General features: G+C 43.1%; 2 protein-coding genes across 7 annotated transcripts in view; both read left to right on the top strand.

Annotated features, from left to right (window-relative positions):
* The window catches only part of LOC309856702 (methyl-CpG-binding domain protein 3-like 2B), a 33538-nt gene that overhangs the window by 10279 nt on the left and 3616 nt on the right, over positions 1 to 19643 (top strand). For 4 of the 6 annotated variants that reach the window (XM_082718106.1, XM_082718105.1, XM_082718107.1 and 1 more), the window contains 2 exons: positions 1381 to 1524; positions 17761 to 17871. In XM_082718106.1, coding sequence (XP_082574232.1) covers positions 1468 to 1524; positions 17761 to 17871 — 168 coding nt within the window. In that variant the 5' untranslated portion in view covers positions 1381 to 1467. The remainder of the gene's footprint in view (positions 1 to 1380; positions 1525 to 17760; positions 17872 to 19643) is intronic. The other 2 variants (XM_082718109.1, XM_082718110.1) reach the window with 2 other exon arrangements.
* Positions 8635 to 9576, top strand: OR2Z1 (olfactory receptor family 2 subfamily Z member 1; the record flags this gene model as incomplete). Its single annotated transcript, XM_082693177.1, has 1 exon — positions 8635 to 9576. One exon carries the CDS (start codon positions 8635 to 8637, stop codon positions 9574 to 9576), a length of 942 nt encoding a protein of 313 aa, XP_082549303.1.

Consider the following 19643-nt stretch of genomic DNA (forward strand, 5'->3'; position numbering starts at 1 on the left):
CATATTGGATTAGGGTCAACCCTAATGACATCATTTCAACTTAATTACTCCTTGAAGGACCCTATCTCTAACGACAGTCATGTTGGGGCATTAGAATGTCAACATATGAATTTTAAGGGAATTCAGCCCATAACCATGCTACAACATGAGTGGACCTCTAAAACGTCATGCTAAGTAAAGGAATTCAGACACAAAAGATCACATATTATAGGATTCTATTTATATGAAATAGGTAAAACTTGTGGGTACAGACCGCAGATTGGTGGTTGCTAGAGCCTGGGATGATGGGAGCAACTGCTTCCTGAACAGGGAGTCTCCTTGGGAGGACAAAAATGTTTGAGAACTAGATCGAGGTGATGGGTATATGATACTGTGAATGTACTAAACTCCACCAAATTGCACCCTTCAAAATGGTTAACTTTTTGTGAACTCCATCTCAATAAAGAAGTGTGTGTTTGTGTGTTTATGTGCATATAAAGAGATAAAGCAATGTGACTGAAGAGTAACAATCAGTGAAGGGTATATGGACGTTCCTTCCACTTTTCTGTAGGTTTAAAATTTTTTGAGTAAAAAGTTAGAAAAACCGAGAAAAGACTTGCTGTTTTATTATTAGTTTATAGCTATTTCCATAATTTTAGCCTTTTGTTCTCCAAAGACAAAAGGTGATGATGGCTTATCAGCAAAAAAGAGGAAATTAAGTCAATTCAAAAAACAATGTAAAGTGAGTTGATTCAAGAAAAATACAGGAATGTTCTGTGTAATATCTATCAGACCACTTGCTTAATCTTTACCCAGCAGAATGCAAATGTTAATGCCCAAACTTCATAAAAGAAGGGCCATCTGTACCCCAATGTTTATAACAGCAATAGCCATGGTCACCAAACTGTGGAAAGAACCAAGATGCCCTTCAATGGATGAATGGATAAGGAAGATGTGGTCCATATACACTATGGAGTATTATGCCTCCATCAGAAAGGATGAATACCCAACTTTTATAGCAACATGGACGGGACTGGAAGAGATAATGCTGAGTGAAATCAGTCAAGCAGAGAGAGTCAATTATATGGTTTCACTTATTTGTGGAGCATAACAAATATCATGGAGGACATGGGGAGTTAGAGAGGAGAAGGGAGTTGGGGGAAGTTGGAAGGGGAGGTGAACCATGAGAGACTATGGACTCTGAAAAACAATCTGAGGGTTTTGAAGGGGTGGGGGGTGGGAGGTCAGGGTACAGGTGGTGGGTATTATAGAGGGCACGGATTGCATGGAGCACTGGGTGTGGTGCAAAAATAAGGAATACTGTTATGCTGAAAATAAAAAATAAATTAAAAAAAAGTATGCATCTCTCAGTATAATGTTTTCTGGCTTATGGTTACACAGGGGAAGTTTATATTTACATCAAGTGAAATGCAAGATTTCGAAGAAAACAACGTATAGAGAAAGTGTGCCAACTGATAACCGGGGAGAATGTGCATCTCATGTATTGCCAATGCTAAGAGAGGTTATCAGGACATCTTCCTCAATGTGAGTCATTCTCTGCTGTTGTATGCTTGTGCTGAACTTGCTTCCCCTGCACTTTCTATATTTTGGCAAAAACGAAGGTCAGTGTCCTATAGTGAGTCTTCAGGGAATTGAGGGAGTGAAAGAAATCTTGGAAGAGGAAGCGATAGAGAAACATGACTTCATACCAAACAGCTGTAAACAAATAGGTTCATGTTGCAGTCAACAGGAAGCAATGTTTCAAGTATTTAATATCCTAACACAAGGGGTTTTTAGCTACAGTTCAGGGAACTGAAAGTTTGTGGTTGATGTAAAATATGACATTTCCCATTTATGATAATGGAAAGTAGAGTCCCAGGTGACAGTTTTATGTTCATCTCATTCTCAGGAATGGATAAGTAATGTTACACAGGAGACACCTGTTAAAACAAGATGGCACATGGAGATGGCAAAAAAGAAGGTGGTGTGCAAAGGATTAATGTTTGAGGCACATGTCTAGAGTGATAACGATTTCTTTGCCATCTTTCCCCCTTCCTCTGTTCTTTAGAACAACATGGCTCAGATGTAAATAACTTTAAGCATGGCTTGTTCCATCCATCCATCCATCCATCCATCCATCCATCCATCCATCCATCCATGTGAGATGCTGAGGATTCAAGACCCACTCTCTACTACTCCATATCTTGATTTCTTTTTCCCAAATCCTCTCTGCTCCAGACTTTCCTGTTCAATAAACATCCACGTGTCCATGTGCTTTGGGTACCAGTGATACAGAAATGAATAATAGCAGGAACCTTGCTGCAAAGGAACTCATGGCCTATGGCAGTGTTACTCCAAGTGTACTCCATGAACTGGTATTGGTCTTTGAGGAAAAAAGGACCTTAAAACAGACTATAAATTAACAATATCACCTGAACTTTAGTTCAGCTGACATTTCTTCCAGAGCAAGACTTTCTCAATGAAGGAAGCAGTGTGTTGAATAACTTTCTGGTGCAATCTTCTTATCTCCATGCAGACTGTCACAATTGCTTTGAGTCCTGGTCTAGAATCTGCTTGAAAAGATGTCATGGTGAATGTCAAACTCAATTTGTAAGGTCCAGCTGTATGGTGAGCTGAGTTGAGAAGTTCCACCCGGGCTCAGAGGTAGAAAGCCATGAGACCAATTATCAATGTCTGTTATGGGCTTGGGAGTAGAGTGTGGTGGTGTGGCTCAAGGAATTTGGTGGTAGTTGCCCACTACATATCAAGTCCTTAACATATGTCACTATTCCTACTTCCATTCCGGCTTCACTGGGTTGCCACCTGCCTGACTCAGCTTTGGTTTCAACAACGCTCTTGGTAATTCACTCAGCCTTGGGAGGCTTGCCTGTGATTTCCTGCGGTGGGCATTCCCGCTTAGGGTAGCCTGGCTCTCTGTTCTTTGCCCTCTCCCCTGTGATACTGGTGATACTGTGAGACTGATCTGGTTGTGACACATAACATGTTCACAGGCACTAGACCATCTACCTTTGGACCTTTGCATCTTCCAAGTTTTGGAGGCCCCTAAAGAATGGAATCTAGAGGAAGAAATATCACAACTTAGGGAAGCTGCCTCCTGTTTTATCACCATCCCTGCTTCATTATTCATTATTTAACTCAGAAGAAATTTCCTGGACATTTTATTTTTTTGAGCAAGGGATCCATGTGTAGCAACGGATTCCCTCCTCTCCTCCTCCTAATTAGATCCAAACAAAAAGACTTGGACATCTGGCACATTCATTTATTTTCATCAGTGCTGCTCACCCTTCCTGTCGTCGAGAGACAAGTAAATGTTTTCCCACAAGATCCAGAGACAAAATACCAGGGGCTCTAGGCTCCCATTGCAACTAATTTTCTCCCTTGAAGAAAGGGAGACTCAGAGGGGTTTCTTGTGCAACAGGTCTCCCTGGAGCCCCCATCCCCAGATGATGACATGTATCCCTGCATAGACAGAGGCAGCAGTGGTTAAACCCTTGATGCTGGAATCCAGAGAGGTTTTTATTAGGGATGATCCTAGAATGAGGGGTGTTGAGAAAGCTCCTTCCCTCTACCCACAGACGCTGTGGAGTGGGGACAAGAACTCGTGGGGGATATTAGGGGTCCAGGCATGATTTAGAGATTAGACATTAGTGGCAGGATGAATCTGAAGACCTGCTGGTGTTGTTTCCCGTGGACAAGGTAGGTGGACAGGTATTGAATGGAAGGACGAATTCTTGTCCACCTCTTTTGACATTTGCCAGCCTCCAGGCAGTTGTCTTGTTTTAAACTGGATGCTTATTCTTTCCTTGTCTGTCTTCACTGCTGTGAACCCACGATGGCCAGGCCTCTAGATAGAAGGTCATCCTTGTTGAAGGTCATCTCATGTTGACCTTCCCTAAAAGCGTTTGGAAGCAGCTATACCTGGGCACTTGAGGATGGTCATGGGGCTGGTATCAGAACAACCTATCAGGCAGGGATCGGGGCACCTTCAGCTTCCCTCCTGAGGACTGGCCATCCACAGCTGTGATCCCCTCAGAGGAGTTCTCAGTTCTGACCTCCTGGACCCAGAAGTTGAGCACTGACTACAAGAGAGAGACAGCATCTGGGGATGTGTTGTTTCCAAATCCTAGCCTAGCTTCTCAGTAGCTGTGTGGGTTTAGGTTAAGTCACATACCCTTCCTCAGCCCGTTTGCCAACAACACTAGTTCCAACCAAAATATCGCTCCCCTTACTTAACAGAATATATTCACTTGGCAACTATTTCCCAAGTAAGCTCTGCTGTGGATCCTTGAGCTGGTGTGATTGGAGACGAGGATTAATGAAACAATATAAGTGACCGTGTCCTGCAGACCGTCTTCTGATTAGTTAGGTAACCAAGGGCCCAGATCACGCCTGGTCATGGTGGAGAAATATGAAATTTGTATGGGTGACAGGAAGTGAATAATGCCAGTGTCTTTTCCCTGGTTACTCGGCAACAGCAAAGGCAACCCCCCCGCCCCGGTCCCAAATTTGGCATTACTGAGGGCAACGGGAAAGGAAGTGGTAAAATCCCATGTTGGAAACTTGCCAGAGGGGCTTCTGTTCAACCCAGACCCCCAAACCCAGGTGTTTGTATAACAGGGGGTACACCTGGGTGCCCTGGAAGGAAAGGTGAATTTGGGGGCATATAGGACTGAGTATGTGAACATGTGCAACAAATCCTCAAATGTCTATTACAGTTGTGGGGGAGGTGTGTGTCGAATGTCAAGGGAAAAACAGGGACTTGGGAATCAGATTCCTATTTTGTTCAAATTATGGCTGTTACTTCTTTGCTGGGTGGTGCTGGACAAGTCACTACACTTCTCTGAACCTGTCTATGTCTTATCATCCAAAAAATACAGATAAATAATGCCTACCCCTAGATTTTTTTTATTGTGATAAAATATATAGAACAAAATTTACAATTTTTACTACTTTTACGTGTACTGTTCATGGCATTAAGTATATTCCCATTGTTGTGTGACTATCTCCACCACCCATCTCCAGGAGTTGGACATTAAAGTGTTAAGCATGTAACACTTAGTCAGATGTCTTCTACACAGTTAGAACTCAGCTGGTGTCAGCTTCTTCATGGTGAGGATGTGTGAGTGGACAGAGGAAGACCAGGTTTATTTGGACACTTAAATAGCTCTTGACAGGAGCCTGTGGCCAAAACTATTTCACTGATGGGGATATTGGTGTTTGGGGGGCATTGGTTGTCTATAAGATGGCAGGAAATTGCAAGAGATATTATTTTTTTTTTTTCCTGTATGGAGACATAGGAATAGTAAGATACTCCCAGGATTAATGCCGGGTCTGAGCTCAATCCAATTTAAGAATATACGTCTGGTAGATGAATTGAGTAAAACCTGTGCAGTTTGCAGTTGTCCTATCTCTAAGCCAGAGGTTCTCTGCTGGGGGCGATTCCACTTCACTAGGCACACCTGGCCACATGTGGAGCCGGTTTTGGTTTCCCTGATGAGGGGTGGTGGTTAGCGGGCATCTAGTGGGTTGAAGCCGGAGGTATTGCTAAGCTTTATACAATGTGAAGGACAGTTGTCCATGACAAAAAATTATCCGTCCTCAAATAATGCCACAGTGGAAAAACCCACTAGTGAGACAACAGAGCTGAGGATGAGTGGAGTTTTAAAGACTCTGCTGACGGATCTTAGAGGCCAGAAAAAAAGCAGGTGGGTTTCTACACAGCACGGATGAGGGTATCACAGAGCAGCACTAGAGAGATGACAGAGCTGGACAGGGTCAGGCTTGGCCATGGAAGGGGTCACCATGTTGAATAACAACAACAGCAACAAACACCAACAGGAATGTTTTATGTGCCTGGCACTGTGCTAAGCACCCCTCAGCCAGCGATCTCTAATGCCTTTCCTATCTAGAGAATTAGTAATAATTCTATAACTTATAGATATTGTGCATAATTAATTATATAATTATATGAATTATATTTATTATATATAATAATTTACAATTCACTGAGCATTTGCTACATGTCAGCTCTTAACATTCATCCTTTTTTAAAAAAAATTTCTTTTTAGCGTAGCAGAATTCATCGTTTTTGCACCACACTCAGTGCTCCACGCAATACCTGCCCTCCTTAATACCCACCACCTGGCTTCCCCAACCTCCTATCCCCAACCCCTTCAAACCCTTCAGATTGTTTTTCAGGGTCCATAGTCTCTCATGATTCTCCTCCCCTTCCCATTTCCCTCAACTCCCTTCTCCTCTCTAACACCCCTTGTCCTCCATGCTATTTGTTATGCTCCACAAATAAGTGAAACCATCTGATAATTGACTTTCTTCTTGACTTATTTCACTCACCATAATCTCTTCCAGTCCTGTCCATGTTAAAAAAATATTTATTTATTTGAGAGAGTGAGCGAGCCCAAGTGGGAGGAGGGGCAGAGGAAGAGGGAGAGAGACAATCTCAAGAAGACCCTGTGCTGAGTGCTGAGCCTGATGCCAGGCCCCATCCCAGGACCCTGAGATCATGACCTGAGTTGAAACCAAGAGCTAGATGCTCATCTGGCCGAACCACCCAGGTGCCTCTACATTCATCTTTTTTAATCTTCACAACTATGCCTTGACATATATTTCTGCCACCCGCTTTATGGATGAAGAAACTGAAGTTAAGTAGCTACACAAGGTCAAGCTGCTACAAAGTAGTTGAGCTGGGATCCAAGCTCATTTTAATCTGACCCCTGGGAATACTCTCTTATTTTATTTTTTTAAATTTTGTTTATTTTTATTTTATTATTTTTTTCTTGTGTGTGTGGGGGAACACTCTCTTAATCACAAATCACATGTGCTCTATTTCTTCAGCCTGGAACAACTTTCCTTCTTCTTGCTGCCTGTAAAACTCCTACTTGATCTTCAAAACCCAGCTCCAATGCCTCCTCCTCTCTGAAGCCCTTTCTGATCTCATTCTGTCCCTTGGGTACCTTCAACATTGTGCATGTGTCTCTTATATTTCTGAGTAGATTATTCTGAAATGATTTGATCAATGCTGCTTTCCCTCTCAAACTCTAACTCCTATAACCACAGGACTAGTCTCTTATTTCCTAACACCATTGACTGACTTTAGAAAATGCTGCCAATGAGGCAGCCCATTTCATTTTTCATTGAATTTCACGGTTAGAAAGTTCTTTGTTAGGGTGAACCACCCAGCTGGCCTCACTAGCATTCACTTCCCAGTAGCATGAGGCAGTTGATTCTAGTGCATCCCTCTCACAGAAGCTCTTCAGATACTGAGGACATGGGTCATCGGTCCCAAGAGCTTCTCTGACTATGTGCAGTGGTGTCCCCAGCCATTTCCTACAGGACATCCTATTCACTTCCCCCACTGCACTCTCCCTCTGTCACAAAGATCTTGTCCATGTATCTCCTCATTTGTCATCAATATCCTGATGGAGAGTGTGGGATACAGGGAGTAGGGACCTTGCCTAGGGTGATTCACCTCTGAATGTCTTACGCCCAGACCAGCTTGTGACTAATTTTATTGAATGCATGGCCGAATGGTATGTTGGGAGCTAAGATGTGATAGGAAAATCAGGATGTGGATAATCAAACAGACTTGAAGGTCTTCTGAGTGAGGACGGCAATCTTAGGACAAAGAGCTCCAGTGGGGCCCTCAGTAGAATCCACTTGCCCTTAAATGGCCAGTCTTTTGGCTTCTCTAACCACCAGCCATTGGGAATTCTTGGTCTTACATTGTCCACTGTTGGAGTTGTGGATGGTGCATGGTATTCCAGGGTAAACTGGATTTCCCAGGGAACTTGGAAGGTGCCAAGAGAATTAAGAATTCCCAAATTTAAGTGTGTCGCTCCCTCTGGCCCATGGTCATCTTTCTTAACATCCTCATTCACCCAGGCAATATTTATTAGAGGTAGTCTTCTAGGCTTGGTACCTTACTTGAAATTGAGTCTGGCTGCTCACAGGTCACTATTCTTCACCCAATGGAACAAAGTCACCAATAATCACTGAGATTGGTGATGACTTTTGTCCCCCCACCTAACCCCAGGCCTCTTCATCCCCAACCTGCTGTCACCAATAGCCACCCTCTATGGCTCACACTTCCTAGATTCATACCCTCACTATGACCCAGGGCAGGCTCATAATTGCTTTCTCTTTCCTTGAGATTCTCATCCAGGTGCTTGGACCTAGGCCCTTCTCTGTTTTCTTCCTTGATTTATTGCTTCATCTCCATTTTGCTCTAGTTCACCTCCCAGCCTTTTTGGACTTTCATCCCTGCTTTCGACCCAGGACCATTAGGAGAGGTACTGAAATATTCTACTGGAGCTAAGTTACTGTCTTTGACTGGGACTCCAAAGTTTGGACCTCAAGAGTTGGTGGGTAGCTCTTCAGTGGTGTGTGTCTCATTTGGGGATGCAAGCTACTGCTCTCCCATTCAATGCCTGTGACAGATATCACTAATGGACCATGGCATTTCCAACTGCTGATTCTAGCTGTGACCTCATAATACTTCTCCAGGTGGCCACTACCAAGTGATGGCCGTTGGCATGTGGGTCAAAGCTCACTTGCAATTGGTCTCTTTCCTTCTTGCGTTTGGTCTCCTTCCTGCAGCGAAATCATGTTGTGTAAAACATGGGGAATGTGAATCAATTGGTGACCTCTGACTTCATTCTGGTGGGCCTTTTCAGTCACTCAGGGTCACATCAGCTGCTCTCCTCTTTGATGGCTGCCACGTTTACCTTGGGCCTCCTGGGCAACACCATTCTGCTCTTCCTGACCCGCCTGGACTCCAGGCTCCACACACCCATGTACTTTCTGCTCAGCCAGCTCTCTCTGTTTGATATTGTCTTCCCCCTGGTCACCATCCCCAAGATGGCATCCCACTTCCTGCAGGGAGAAGGTTCCATCTCCTTTGGGGGTTGCACAGCTCAAATATTCTTTCTGACCCTGATGGGCGTGGCTGAGGGCATCTTGTTGGCCTTCACGTCCTACGACCGCTATGTTGCTGTGTGTCACCCTCTGCAGTATCCTGTGCTCATGAGGTGCCAGGTGTGTCTGCTCATGGTGGGCTCCTCCTGGTTGGCAGGGGTGCTCAACGCCTCCAACCAGACCTCCGTCACTCTGCACTTCCCCTACTGTGCCTACTGCATCGTGGATCACTTCTTCTGCGAGGTGCCAGCCCTGTTGAAGCTCTCCTGTGAAGACACTTCTGCCTACGAGTTGGCGCTGTCCACCTCGGGGGTGCTGATCCTTGTGCTTCCCCTTTCCCTCATAGCCATCTCCTACGGCCACGTCTTGGGGGCCGTTATGCGCATGCGCTCAGAGGAGGCCTGGAACAAGGCCTCCACCACCTGCTCCTCGCACATGACAGTAGTGGGACTCGTCTATGGCGCAGCTGTGTTCATGTACATGGTGCCAGTTGCCTACTACAGCCCACACCAGAACAACGTGGTGTCCCTATTCTACAGTCTGGTCACCCCCACGCTCAACCCTCTTATCTACAGTCTGAGGAACTGGGAGGTGCGAATGGCTTTGGCCAAAGTGCTCAGCAGAGCTGAGCTCAGGCCAAAGTGATGACCACACAGGGGGTTTCTGGAGTGATCCTAGTGGTCCTTCATCCCCTCCATTTCCCCAGAGCACCAATTTATGGTGTGACTATTAAAGCCTTACATTCAAGGCTAAGCACCTGTCCAGCTTCTTCAGATCCCATGACTAGCTGGGTTAGGGTTTTCTCCCACAGACTTGTACGGAAGGCCCTGCTTTGTGGAGTGGAGATCTCCTTGTTGAATTGATAATTTACTAGGAATAATGAGCACTTGTTGACCGTTTTACCTGCTAAGTGAATGTTATTTTGTTGTCCTCACCATGGCTTTGGAGATGTAGGGACTATCATGATGTTTATATATAAGAAATAAACAAGACTCAAAAAGGAAAATAACTTAAAAATGGTCACACTTCCCAAAAGTGGTACAGCTGGGACTTGAACCCATGGTGCTTGGAGGACAAAGACAGCCCCCAAAGCACACTGCTGTGTGACCCCTAAACAGTGGTCTCCTCACTGTTGTAGGGTGTGTGTGTGTGTGTGTGTGTGCTGGGATGGTGGTTGGGCCAGACAATCTCTGGAAAACCACCAGATTCTTGAAAATATGAGTTACTGCTTTGAATGGTGATGGGGATAATAAGATTTAACAGTATTTATAAAATATTTGTTAATTTTGAGCTTTATTAAGATGATTACTATTGACCAGGGTCTGGCTATTTTATTAGTAAGCACTCAATATTTTGGGGGAGTGGTGCTTATTTTAATTTCTTTTGGATAAATATCCAGCCATGAGGCAAGATTCAACTTAAAAAAAATCTTTTAACAGTTTTATTGAGGTAAAATTGACATTCAATGAATTTACACATTTGAAGTCTAAAATTTGATGAGTTTTGACTTATGTATATGTCTGCACAACAAAAACCAATCTTTTTTTTTAAATTTTTTATTTTTTTTATAAACATATATTTTTATCCCCAGGGGTACAGGTCTGTGAATCACCAGGTTTACACACTTCACAGCACTCACCAAAGCACATACCCTCCCCAATGTCCATAATCCCACCCCCTTCTCCCAAACCCCCTCCCCCCAGCAACCCTCAGTTTGTTTTGTGAGATTCAGAGTCACTTATGGTTTGTCTCCCTCCCAATTCCATCCCAATCTTTTTTTTTTTTAAGATTTTATTTATTTGACAGACAGAGATTGCAAGTAGGCAGAGAAGCAGGCAGAGAGAGAAGAAGGGAAACAGGATCCCTGCTGAGCAGAGCCCGATGCAGGTTTGATCATGACCTGAGCTGAAGGCACCCGGTGCCCCATGAAAACCAATCTTAAGATAGAAACTTATGCAAAAGTTTCCTTCTGCTTGTTTGTCACTCCATTCCCCATCCTCTCCAAGGAGTCACTGACCCACTTTCGGTCACCATAAATTAGTTTGCATTTTCTAGAGTTTTTTTTTACAAATGGAATTGCAGAGTATATATATATATTTTTTTAAAGATTTAAAGACAGAGATCACAAGTAGGCAGAGAGGCAGGCAGAGAGGCAGGCAGAGAGAGAAGGTGGGGAAGCAGGCTCCCTGCCAAGCAAAGAGCCTGTTGCGGGGCTTGATTTCAGGACCCTGGCATCATGACCTGAGCCGAAAGCAGAGGCTTTAACCCTCTGAGCCACCCAGGCGCCCCTATACTGTTTTTATATAGCTTCTCTTACCCAGCATTATTTTGAGATTTATTCTTGTTGTAGGTACTTAAAACTTTATCTCATCAAGTAGCATTCTACCGTGTGGATACATCACACTCTTAAATACACTTTCTCTTTTGTTGATGGAGCTTTTGAAGCTTTCTTTGGACTAGTATTAGTATGGCATACTTTGTTTCATAATTTGACCTGTTTATGTCTATATCTAAAATACATTTATTGCAGCTGTATCATAGAACTGGGTCTTGTTTTTTTCAGAAGTAATGACATATCATTTTCCTTGAGTGGTTGTCCCATTTTGCATTCCCACAAGGAATGGGCCACAGTTCCAACTGCCGTATCTCCCCCAGTCCTCTTTAGGGTCACAACATTCATTGCAGCCACCCTAAGAGCTGGGTTCTTGTATCTCAGAGTGGATTTCATTTGCATTGCCTTCTGGTAGAGTGATGTCCCTCAGCTTTTCAACTGCTTTTCCTGATGCAATGTCTGTTGAAGTTTTTCCTCTATTTTCCCTCTGGGTCTCCCTCCCCCGCCCCTGAGAGCTATTAGGAGATTTTCTCTATTCTATGTATTAGTCCTTTGTGATAAATGAGATTTGCAATATTTTCCCCCCAAACTCTAGGTTGTCTCTTTTGTCTCACAAGGGCATCTGTTAGCAGAGCAAAGGTTTGGGTGAAAGCCCCCAGCCTCTCCATTTGTGGGGTTCCTAAGTGTGGGTGACATAGGGTCATATAGACCAGCCCTAGAAGAAGCAGGTGTCCACCATTTCTGAATGGCATGTGCCATTCTTGACAGAGGGGTCGGCACTTGGGGACACTTCCCTTGGAATAATTGCCTGCAGGCATGGGAGGGTGGTCTGCGATGGGCCACACAGCAGGTTCTGGGCCCCAGACTCCAGGAGAGAAGCAGAGGTCTGAGCCTGGAGCTGGGCCAGGACCTCAGCCTCCAGTGGGTGCATCCTCTGACTTGAGGGTGGGCAGCTGGTGGCAGCCAGAGAGAGGATTGAGGACCAAAGTACTGAAGCAAGAGGGACCAGTCCCCCAGACAGGTTGGCTGAGGATGCCCACAGGGAGTTGGGACCGGTGGCTCTGGGAAGCCTCTCCCTTCCTCATCTGCAAGAGGGATGCACATGTGCTCTGCTTTCTGGGCTGAGAGGGATACTTCTCCAATATTGATTCCCCACATGCATTGGCCTGAAGGGACGGAGCCACCAGGCCTGGGCAAAGAACTGGTGACCACCAGGATCCAGTTGCTGAGCATGAGCTGCGCAGGGACTACCTGTTCCAGGGCAGCTGGAGGTGATCACGTGCACGTGGAGACTCTGCCATCTCTGGGTCAGAGGGAGGAAAGCTGAATCCTTGGCCTCCAGGGAAGGCTCAAAGCAGAGACTGTGGGGGTGGGGGTGCGGGGAAGTTGCCGGTCAAGTCACCCTCCCCAGCCAACCCTGGGAGAGACCACCTGGCTGCTGCAGTGATTCTGACAACCAGCTGGCGCCACAGCTCCTGGAAGTCAAGGGGTCTGGGTGTTGGGCTCCAGGATCCCACTCGTCACTCTGTAAGGACCCAGGGGCTCGCTGTCTTGGGCTGTTCCCGTGGGTATGTGGTTCCCCATAACATTTGCGAGATCCATTCTTAATCTTTGTAGTTTTGCGAATTCTTGTTGCCAGGTTGAGTTCCCTGGTTTGTGTTACATCTACCAGATGCTGGTTCTATGCATTTAGATTCTCACTGGCCATGCAAGAATGATCTGACTGCTTTCCCTTCATTTCAGCTAATGTCTGTGTTATAGTATCTCATTTTGACTTTTCCTAGCATTTCCCTGAAACAAAAGAAGTTAATTTTTTTTTTACATGTTAACTGAGTATTTGTTTAAGCTTTTTTTTTTTTTTTTTAAACTTTTTATTTTTTATAAACATATATTTTTATCCCCAGGGGTACAGGTCTGTGAATCACCAGGCTTACACACTTCACAGCACTCACCAAAGCACATACCCTCCCCAATGTCCATAATCCCACCCCCTTCTCCCAAACCCCCTCCCCCCAGCAACCCTCAGTTTGTTTTGTGAGATTAAGAGTCACTTATGGTTTGTCTCCCTCCCAATCCCATCTTGTTTCATTTATTCTTCTCCTACCCACTTAAGCCTCCATGTTGCATCACCACTTCCTCATATCAGGGAGATCATATGATAGTTGTCTTTCTCTGCTTGACTTGTTTAAGCTTTTTTATGGTGTCCCTATTTTAGAATTTTGAGCCTCTTTTCTAGTGGGTTTTTAGATTGATTGATTGATTGATTGATTTTTCTTTTCTTTTTTTCAGTGTTCCAAGATTCATTGTTTATGCATCACACTCAGTGCTCCATGCAATAGGTGCCCTCCTTAATACCCACACCCAGGCTCACCCAGTTTTATTTTTTATTTCACAGAATTCTTTACATAAGTTGGCTTGATGCACTTTACCAGATGTGTGTGATGTCAGTTTCTTCTCTCACCCAGATTGTCCACTCCCTCTGTCTTACTGGTGAATTTTATTTTATTTTATTTTAAGATTTTATTTATTTACTTGAGAGTGAGAGAGAGTGAGTGCTTCTCCCTCTGCCCCTTCCCCTGCTTATTTCCCTCTCACCAAACTGTGGAAAGAGCCAAGATGCCCTTCAACAGATGAATGGATAAAGAAGATGTGGTCCATATATACAATGGAATATCACTCAGCCATCAGAAAGGATGAAGACCCAACTTTTTTAAAAAAAGATTTTATTTATCTTTTAGAGAGAGAGAGAGAATGAGAGGTCAGCGGGAGAAGCAGACTCCCTGCTGAACAGGGAGCCTGATGCAGGATTCAATCCTGGGACTCCAGGATCATGACCTGAACTGAAGGCAGTCGCCCAACCAACTGAGCCACCCAGGCGCCCCTGAATACCCAACTTTTGCATCAACATGGATGGGACTGGAGGAGATTATGCTGAGTGAAATAAGTCAGGCAGAGAGAGTCAATTATCATATGGTTTCACTTACTTGTGGAGCGTAAGGAATAATATGGAGGACATTAGGAGAAGGAAAGAAAAGTGAATTGAGGGAAATTGGAGGAGGAGATGAATCATGAGAGACTGTAGACTCCGAGAAACAAACTGAGAGTTTTGGAAGGGAGGAGAGTGGGAGGATGGGTGAGCCTGGTGGTGAGTATTAAAGAGGGCATGTATTTCATGGAGCACTGGGTGTAGTGCATGAACAATGAATCTTGGAACACTGAAAAAAATAAAATAAAATTAAGATGTTAATAAAAAAAGAAGGAAAACATTTCTCTTCATTGTGAAACTCCTCTGCTATCTTTTTATTTATTTATTAAAAGATTTTATTTAACTATTTGAGAGAGAGAGAGAGAGAGAGAGAGAGAGAGAGAGAGCACAGTGGGGCCCAGGCGCAGAGGAAGAAGCAAACTCTCCATTGAGCCAGGAGCCCTATGCGGGGCTCCTTCCCACGAGCCTGGGATCATGACCTGAGCTGAAAGCAGATGCTTAACCAACTGAGCCACCCAGATGCCCTTCTCTGCTATCTTTATAAAGTTATGCATTACATTTATGGTAGAACCAAAATAAAAATTAAAGTATTTAAGAAGGGACTGATTCCAAAGGGCTGAGTTCCTAAGCCAGAAGACAATTCAAGAGCAAATATCCTAACAAAACTATAGGGTGAACACTACTAGTAAACTCAGGACAGGGTTAAAAGAAAAGTGAGATCAAAAGAGGAGCTGAGATGAAATAAGGCAGTCAGAGAAAGACAATTACCATGTGATTTCACTCATATGCAGAATTTAAGAAAAAAAACAGATGAACATGGGGGAAAAGAAGGAAAACTAGAATAAGATAAAAACAGAGAGGGAGGCAAACTGTAAGAGATTCTTAACTCTAGGAAACAAACTGAGGGCTGCTGGAGGGAAGGTGGGTGGATGGATGGGGTAATTGGGTGATGGGCATTAAGGAGGACACCTGATGTAATGAGAGCTGGGTGTTGTATGCAACTGATGAATCACTAAATTCTACCTTTGAAACGAATACTGCAGTGTATGTTAATTAAATTTAATTTGAATAAAAAATAATAAAAAAGAACAGCTGTGAGGTCATGGGGAAGAATGATGTCTGAAGTAAAAATACACAATCTGTTCAACATTGATGAAAGACACCAACCCACAGATGTAATTAAATCACCACCCCCTAAACAAAGTCAGGACACAGGAGACAATAGGGAGATACACCATTGTCTAAAAAACCAAAGTTAAGGTGACAGATTTTGGAGAATGCAGAGGCCAGATAAATAAGAAAAAGGTTAACTAGTGGTATTAAAGCAAATATTAAATAAGTTTGGTATTAACTGAGTGCAATTTTTAAAATGTTAGAAGAAATGTCATATCAAAACCAGAATTCTATACCAACAACAATATTGCCCACAATAAGAACAACTTAAAATGAAACATTTCATTGTAAGCAGATTTGATTTAGAAAACAAATACTAGACTAGTTCTTCAACCGAAGAATTAAAGAACTAAGAACTAAAGAAATAGACTCTCAGATTGAAAATCAGGAATGCAAGACTGTTGGTGGGAATACAAGTTTGGTGCAGCCACTTTGGAATACAGTGTGGAGGCTCATCAAAAAGTTAAAAATAGAGCTTCTGTATGACCCTGCAATTATACTGTTGGGTATTTACCCGAAGATACAGCTGTAATGAAAAGAAGGGCCATATGCATCCCAATGTTTGTAGCAGCAATGTCAACAATAGCCAAATGGTGGAAGGACCTGAGATGCCCTTCAACAGATGAATGCATAAAGAAGATGTGGTTCATATATACAATGGAATATTACTCAGCCATCAGAAAGGATGAATACCCAATACTTGCATCAACATGGATGGAAATGGTGGAGATTATGCTGAATGAAATAAGTCAGGCAGAGAAAGATAATTATATGGCTCCACTTATTTGTGGAACATAGGGAATAGCATGGAGGACATTAGGAGAAGGAAGGGAAAAATGAAGGTGGAAAATCAGAGGGAGAGACAAACCATGAGAAACTATGGACTCTGGGAATCAAACTGAGGGTTTTAGAGTGGAGGAGGTGGGGGGATGGGTGAGCCCGGTGAGGGTATTAAGGAGGTCACGTATTGCATGGAGCACTGGGTGTTAAATGCAAACAATGAATCATGGAACACTACCTCAAAAACTAATGATGTCCTGTCTGGTGACTAACATTACATAATTAAAAAAAAATGTAAAAAAAGAGACTTTCAAGTTTCTGTGATCCATCTCAAAGTCTGAGAATAGAGCTACCCCATTAAGTGCAGGGCCTGAAAATGACCTGAAAACACTGAACCATGAATCACGCTGGTTTGAGAGGAGTTCTATCCCTGGGCTGTTTAGCTATATGAAATAAATTCCTTTTTTGGCTTAAGCAAAAAAAAAAAAATCAGGAATTCCGGAAGGAATGAAGAGAAGGAAAGGAAAAATTTACAATTACAAATGAATTTTTTTTGCTTTTTATATTAACATATAATGTATTATTTGCCCCATTGAATCATCAGGCTTCTACATTTCACAGCACTCACCATAGCACATACCCTCCCCCATGTCCATAACCCAGCCACCCTATCCCTACCCCCCAACCCCTGAATTTTTTTTTTTTTATGAGGCAATTCTAGAAATCTCTCTTAGAGATTAAAATAACATGTAGAATTGAAATGCGTGAGAAGAGTAAAGCAGAAAAGTTATAAATGTAGTTGGAAGTGTTTGAATGTATTCACATTTGGGGAAGGTGGTAAAAGTAGTTGCATTAGACTACGTTAAGAAAAGGGTGCATTAAGTAGGCTCCACACCCAGCGTGGAGCACAAGATGGGGCTTGAACTCCCCACCCTAAGATCAAGACTGAGCTGAAATCAAGAGTGAGATGCTTAATGGACTGAGCCACCAGGAGCCCCTCATTAACTACATGGAGATTTGTATATGACTGCAACTGATAAGTTTATTGAGGGAACAATAGAATAATAAAAGATGGGCACCTGGGTGGCTCATTTGTGAAGTGTCTTTAGCTCATGTTATGATCTCAGGGGTCCCCTGTCAGGTTCCCTGCTCAGTGGGGAGCCTGCTTCGCCTCTCCCTTTGCTTGCCACTCCCCTGCTTGTGCTCTCTTTCTCTCTGTCAAATAAATAATAAATAAAATCTTTAAAAAAACCCCAATATAGCTCACCTACAAATGTATTCAACGTTTTCATCTACAACAGTATCTGACAGTGTCAAAATCTCCACATATTTGTGTTTTTAAAAAAGTTTGTTTATTTAAGTCATCTCTACAGCCAAAGAGGCAACCCAATGTGGAGTTCAAATTCACAACCCTGAGCCAGCCAGGTGCCCCAATTTTTGGGTCTTTGTATAAAGATTTAGGAACGTTCGAATCCCATTGATTTAAGACAGGGTATTTCTGCCGGATTATCGGAGATTATCGGCTGATTGGGTTATCCTCTCCCTTCCTCCATAAAAGGGGAGTCAGAAGCAGAAATCTCACACTTTCCAGCAAGCCACCAGCTCTCGCATCAGGAGTGCAGCCATGGAAGGACCTGCATCCACGCGTTCTTCCAACCAGCCTGCTTGGGTGAGTGTGGAGTGCATACTGATGGAACCAGGGCCCTTTAGTATACTTAGCCTTATGTGAAACTTCTTTTAAGTGAGAAGACCCGAGATTTAAAAATGAGGAGAGATCTTACTGAAAGCTGCTTCTTAGGTGTTCATGTTTTTTGAAGTGATGTTTAAGGTATTGTACTATTTGGCATGTGAAGGTTTTTTGGGCTAATAGGCTAGATATTTTTGTTTTGTGGTTTTGTTTCAACCAACAATATCACCAGGACATGGATGTAGCCTGTGGTCCTGCACTGTTTAAATCATTCCCCTCTCTGGAAAATTCCTTAATTTGCAATGTTCTTGGTCTTTTTTTTTTTTTTTTTTAATTCAGTTCTTAGTCCTCCCCTAATCTCTTCATCATCAATAATTGTAATTAATTTCTTTGTTCCGTCATCCCTCCCTGCTATCTTCCTCCATTCCTCCTTCTTCCTCTCTCTGTCAACCTTACTGTTTGTCACAGCCATTAATTATACCCGGCATGATATTAGACGTTCATTACTCTTTGTATTAAGTCTTTTGTCTCACCAAGATTAAAATAAACAGGGGCAGTAATTTGTTAAGTTAAATTCTGGATCATGGGTTTTAGTGCACAACTTGGCATGTAATAGGTGTTTTAGAAATGGGAGGATCAAGTAGTTTTCCATCCAAACTAGGACCTCTTGAGTATTGAAAGCGTCATTATTAATAATTATGGTAGGAGGGGCACCTGGGTGGCTCAGTTGGTTAAACTCCTGCCTTTGGCTCAGGTCATGATCCCAGGGTCCTAGGGTTAAACCCCATGTCGGGCTCCCTGTATATTCAGTGGGGAGTCTGCCTCTCTCTCCCCGAAATAAATGAATAAAACTTAAAAAAAATTATGTAAGGATGAATACCCAACTTTTGTATCAACACGGATGGGACTGGAGGAGATTATGCTGAGTGAAATAAGTCAAGCAGGGAGAGTCAATTATCATACGGTTTCACTTACTTGTGGAGCATAAGGAATAACACAGAGGACACTGGGAGATGGAGGGGAGAAGTGAGTTGGGAAAAATCAGAGGGGGAGATGAACCAGGAGAGACTGTGGACTCTGAGAAACAAACTGAGGGTTTTGGAGGGATGGAGGGGGGGATGGGTGAGCCTGGTGGTGGGTATTAAGGAGGGGCATGTACTGCATGGAGCACTGGGTGTGGTGCATAAATAATGAATCTTGGAACTCTGAAAAAATAAAACAATTAAAAAAAAGAAATAAATTATGTCAGGACAACTGGAATGATACGGGATTTATGGCTTCCCTTAAAAAAAAAAAAGATAGAAATGGTTGGTTTAAAAAGAAAGGCACACTGATTAAGTTTGCATTTTTAAACAGCTTATTATGATTAGAATCTTCTATGGTACTCCTCCCATATCCCTCATGGTGACATGTTCTAAGACCCTCAGTGGATACCTGAAACCATGGATAGTAGTTAACCCTATGTATATCCTATATATTTTTTCCCTATACATACATACTTACGATAAAGTTTAATTTAGAAATCGGGCACAGCAAGAAGTTAACAACAATAATAAAGTAGAATTAAGTATAACCATATATTATAATAATTTATGTGAATGTAGTCTCTCTTGAAATATTTTACTGTAATCCTCCTTCTTCTCATGATGATGTGAGATAACAAAATGCCTACGTGATGAGATGGAGTCAGGTGAATGACATAGGCACTATGATGTAGGGTTAGGGTACACTCCTAACCATTCCATCTGGACCTC

This window comes from Mustela nivalis (assembly GCF_964662115.1).
Source record: "Mustela nivalis genome assembly, chromosome: 1".
Lineage (NCBI taxonomy): Eukaryota > Metazoa > Chordata > Mammalia > Carnivora > Mustelidae > Mustela > Mustela nivalis.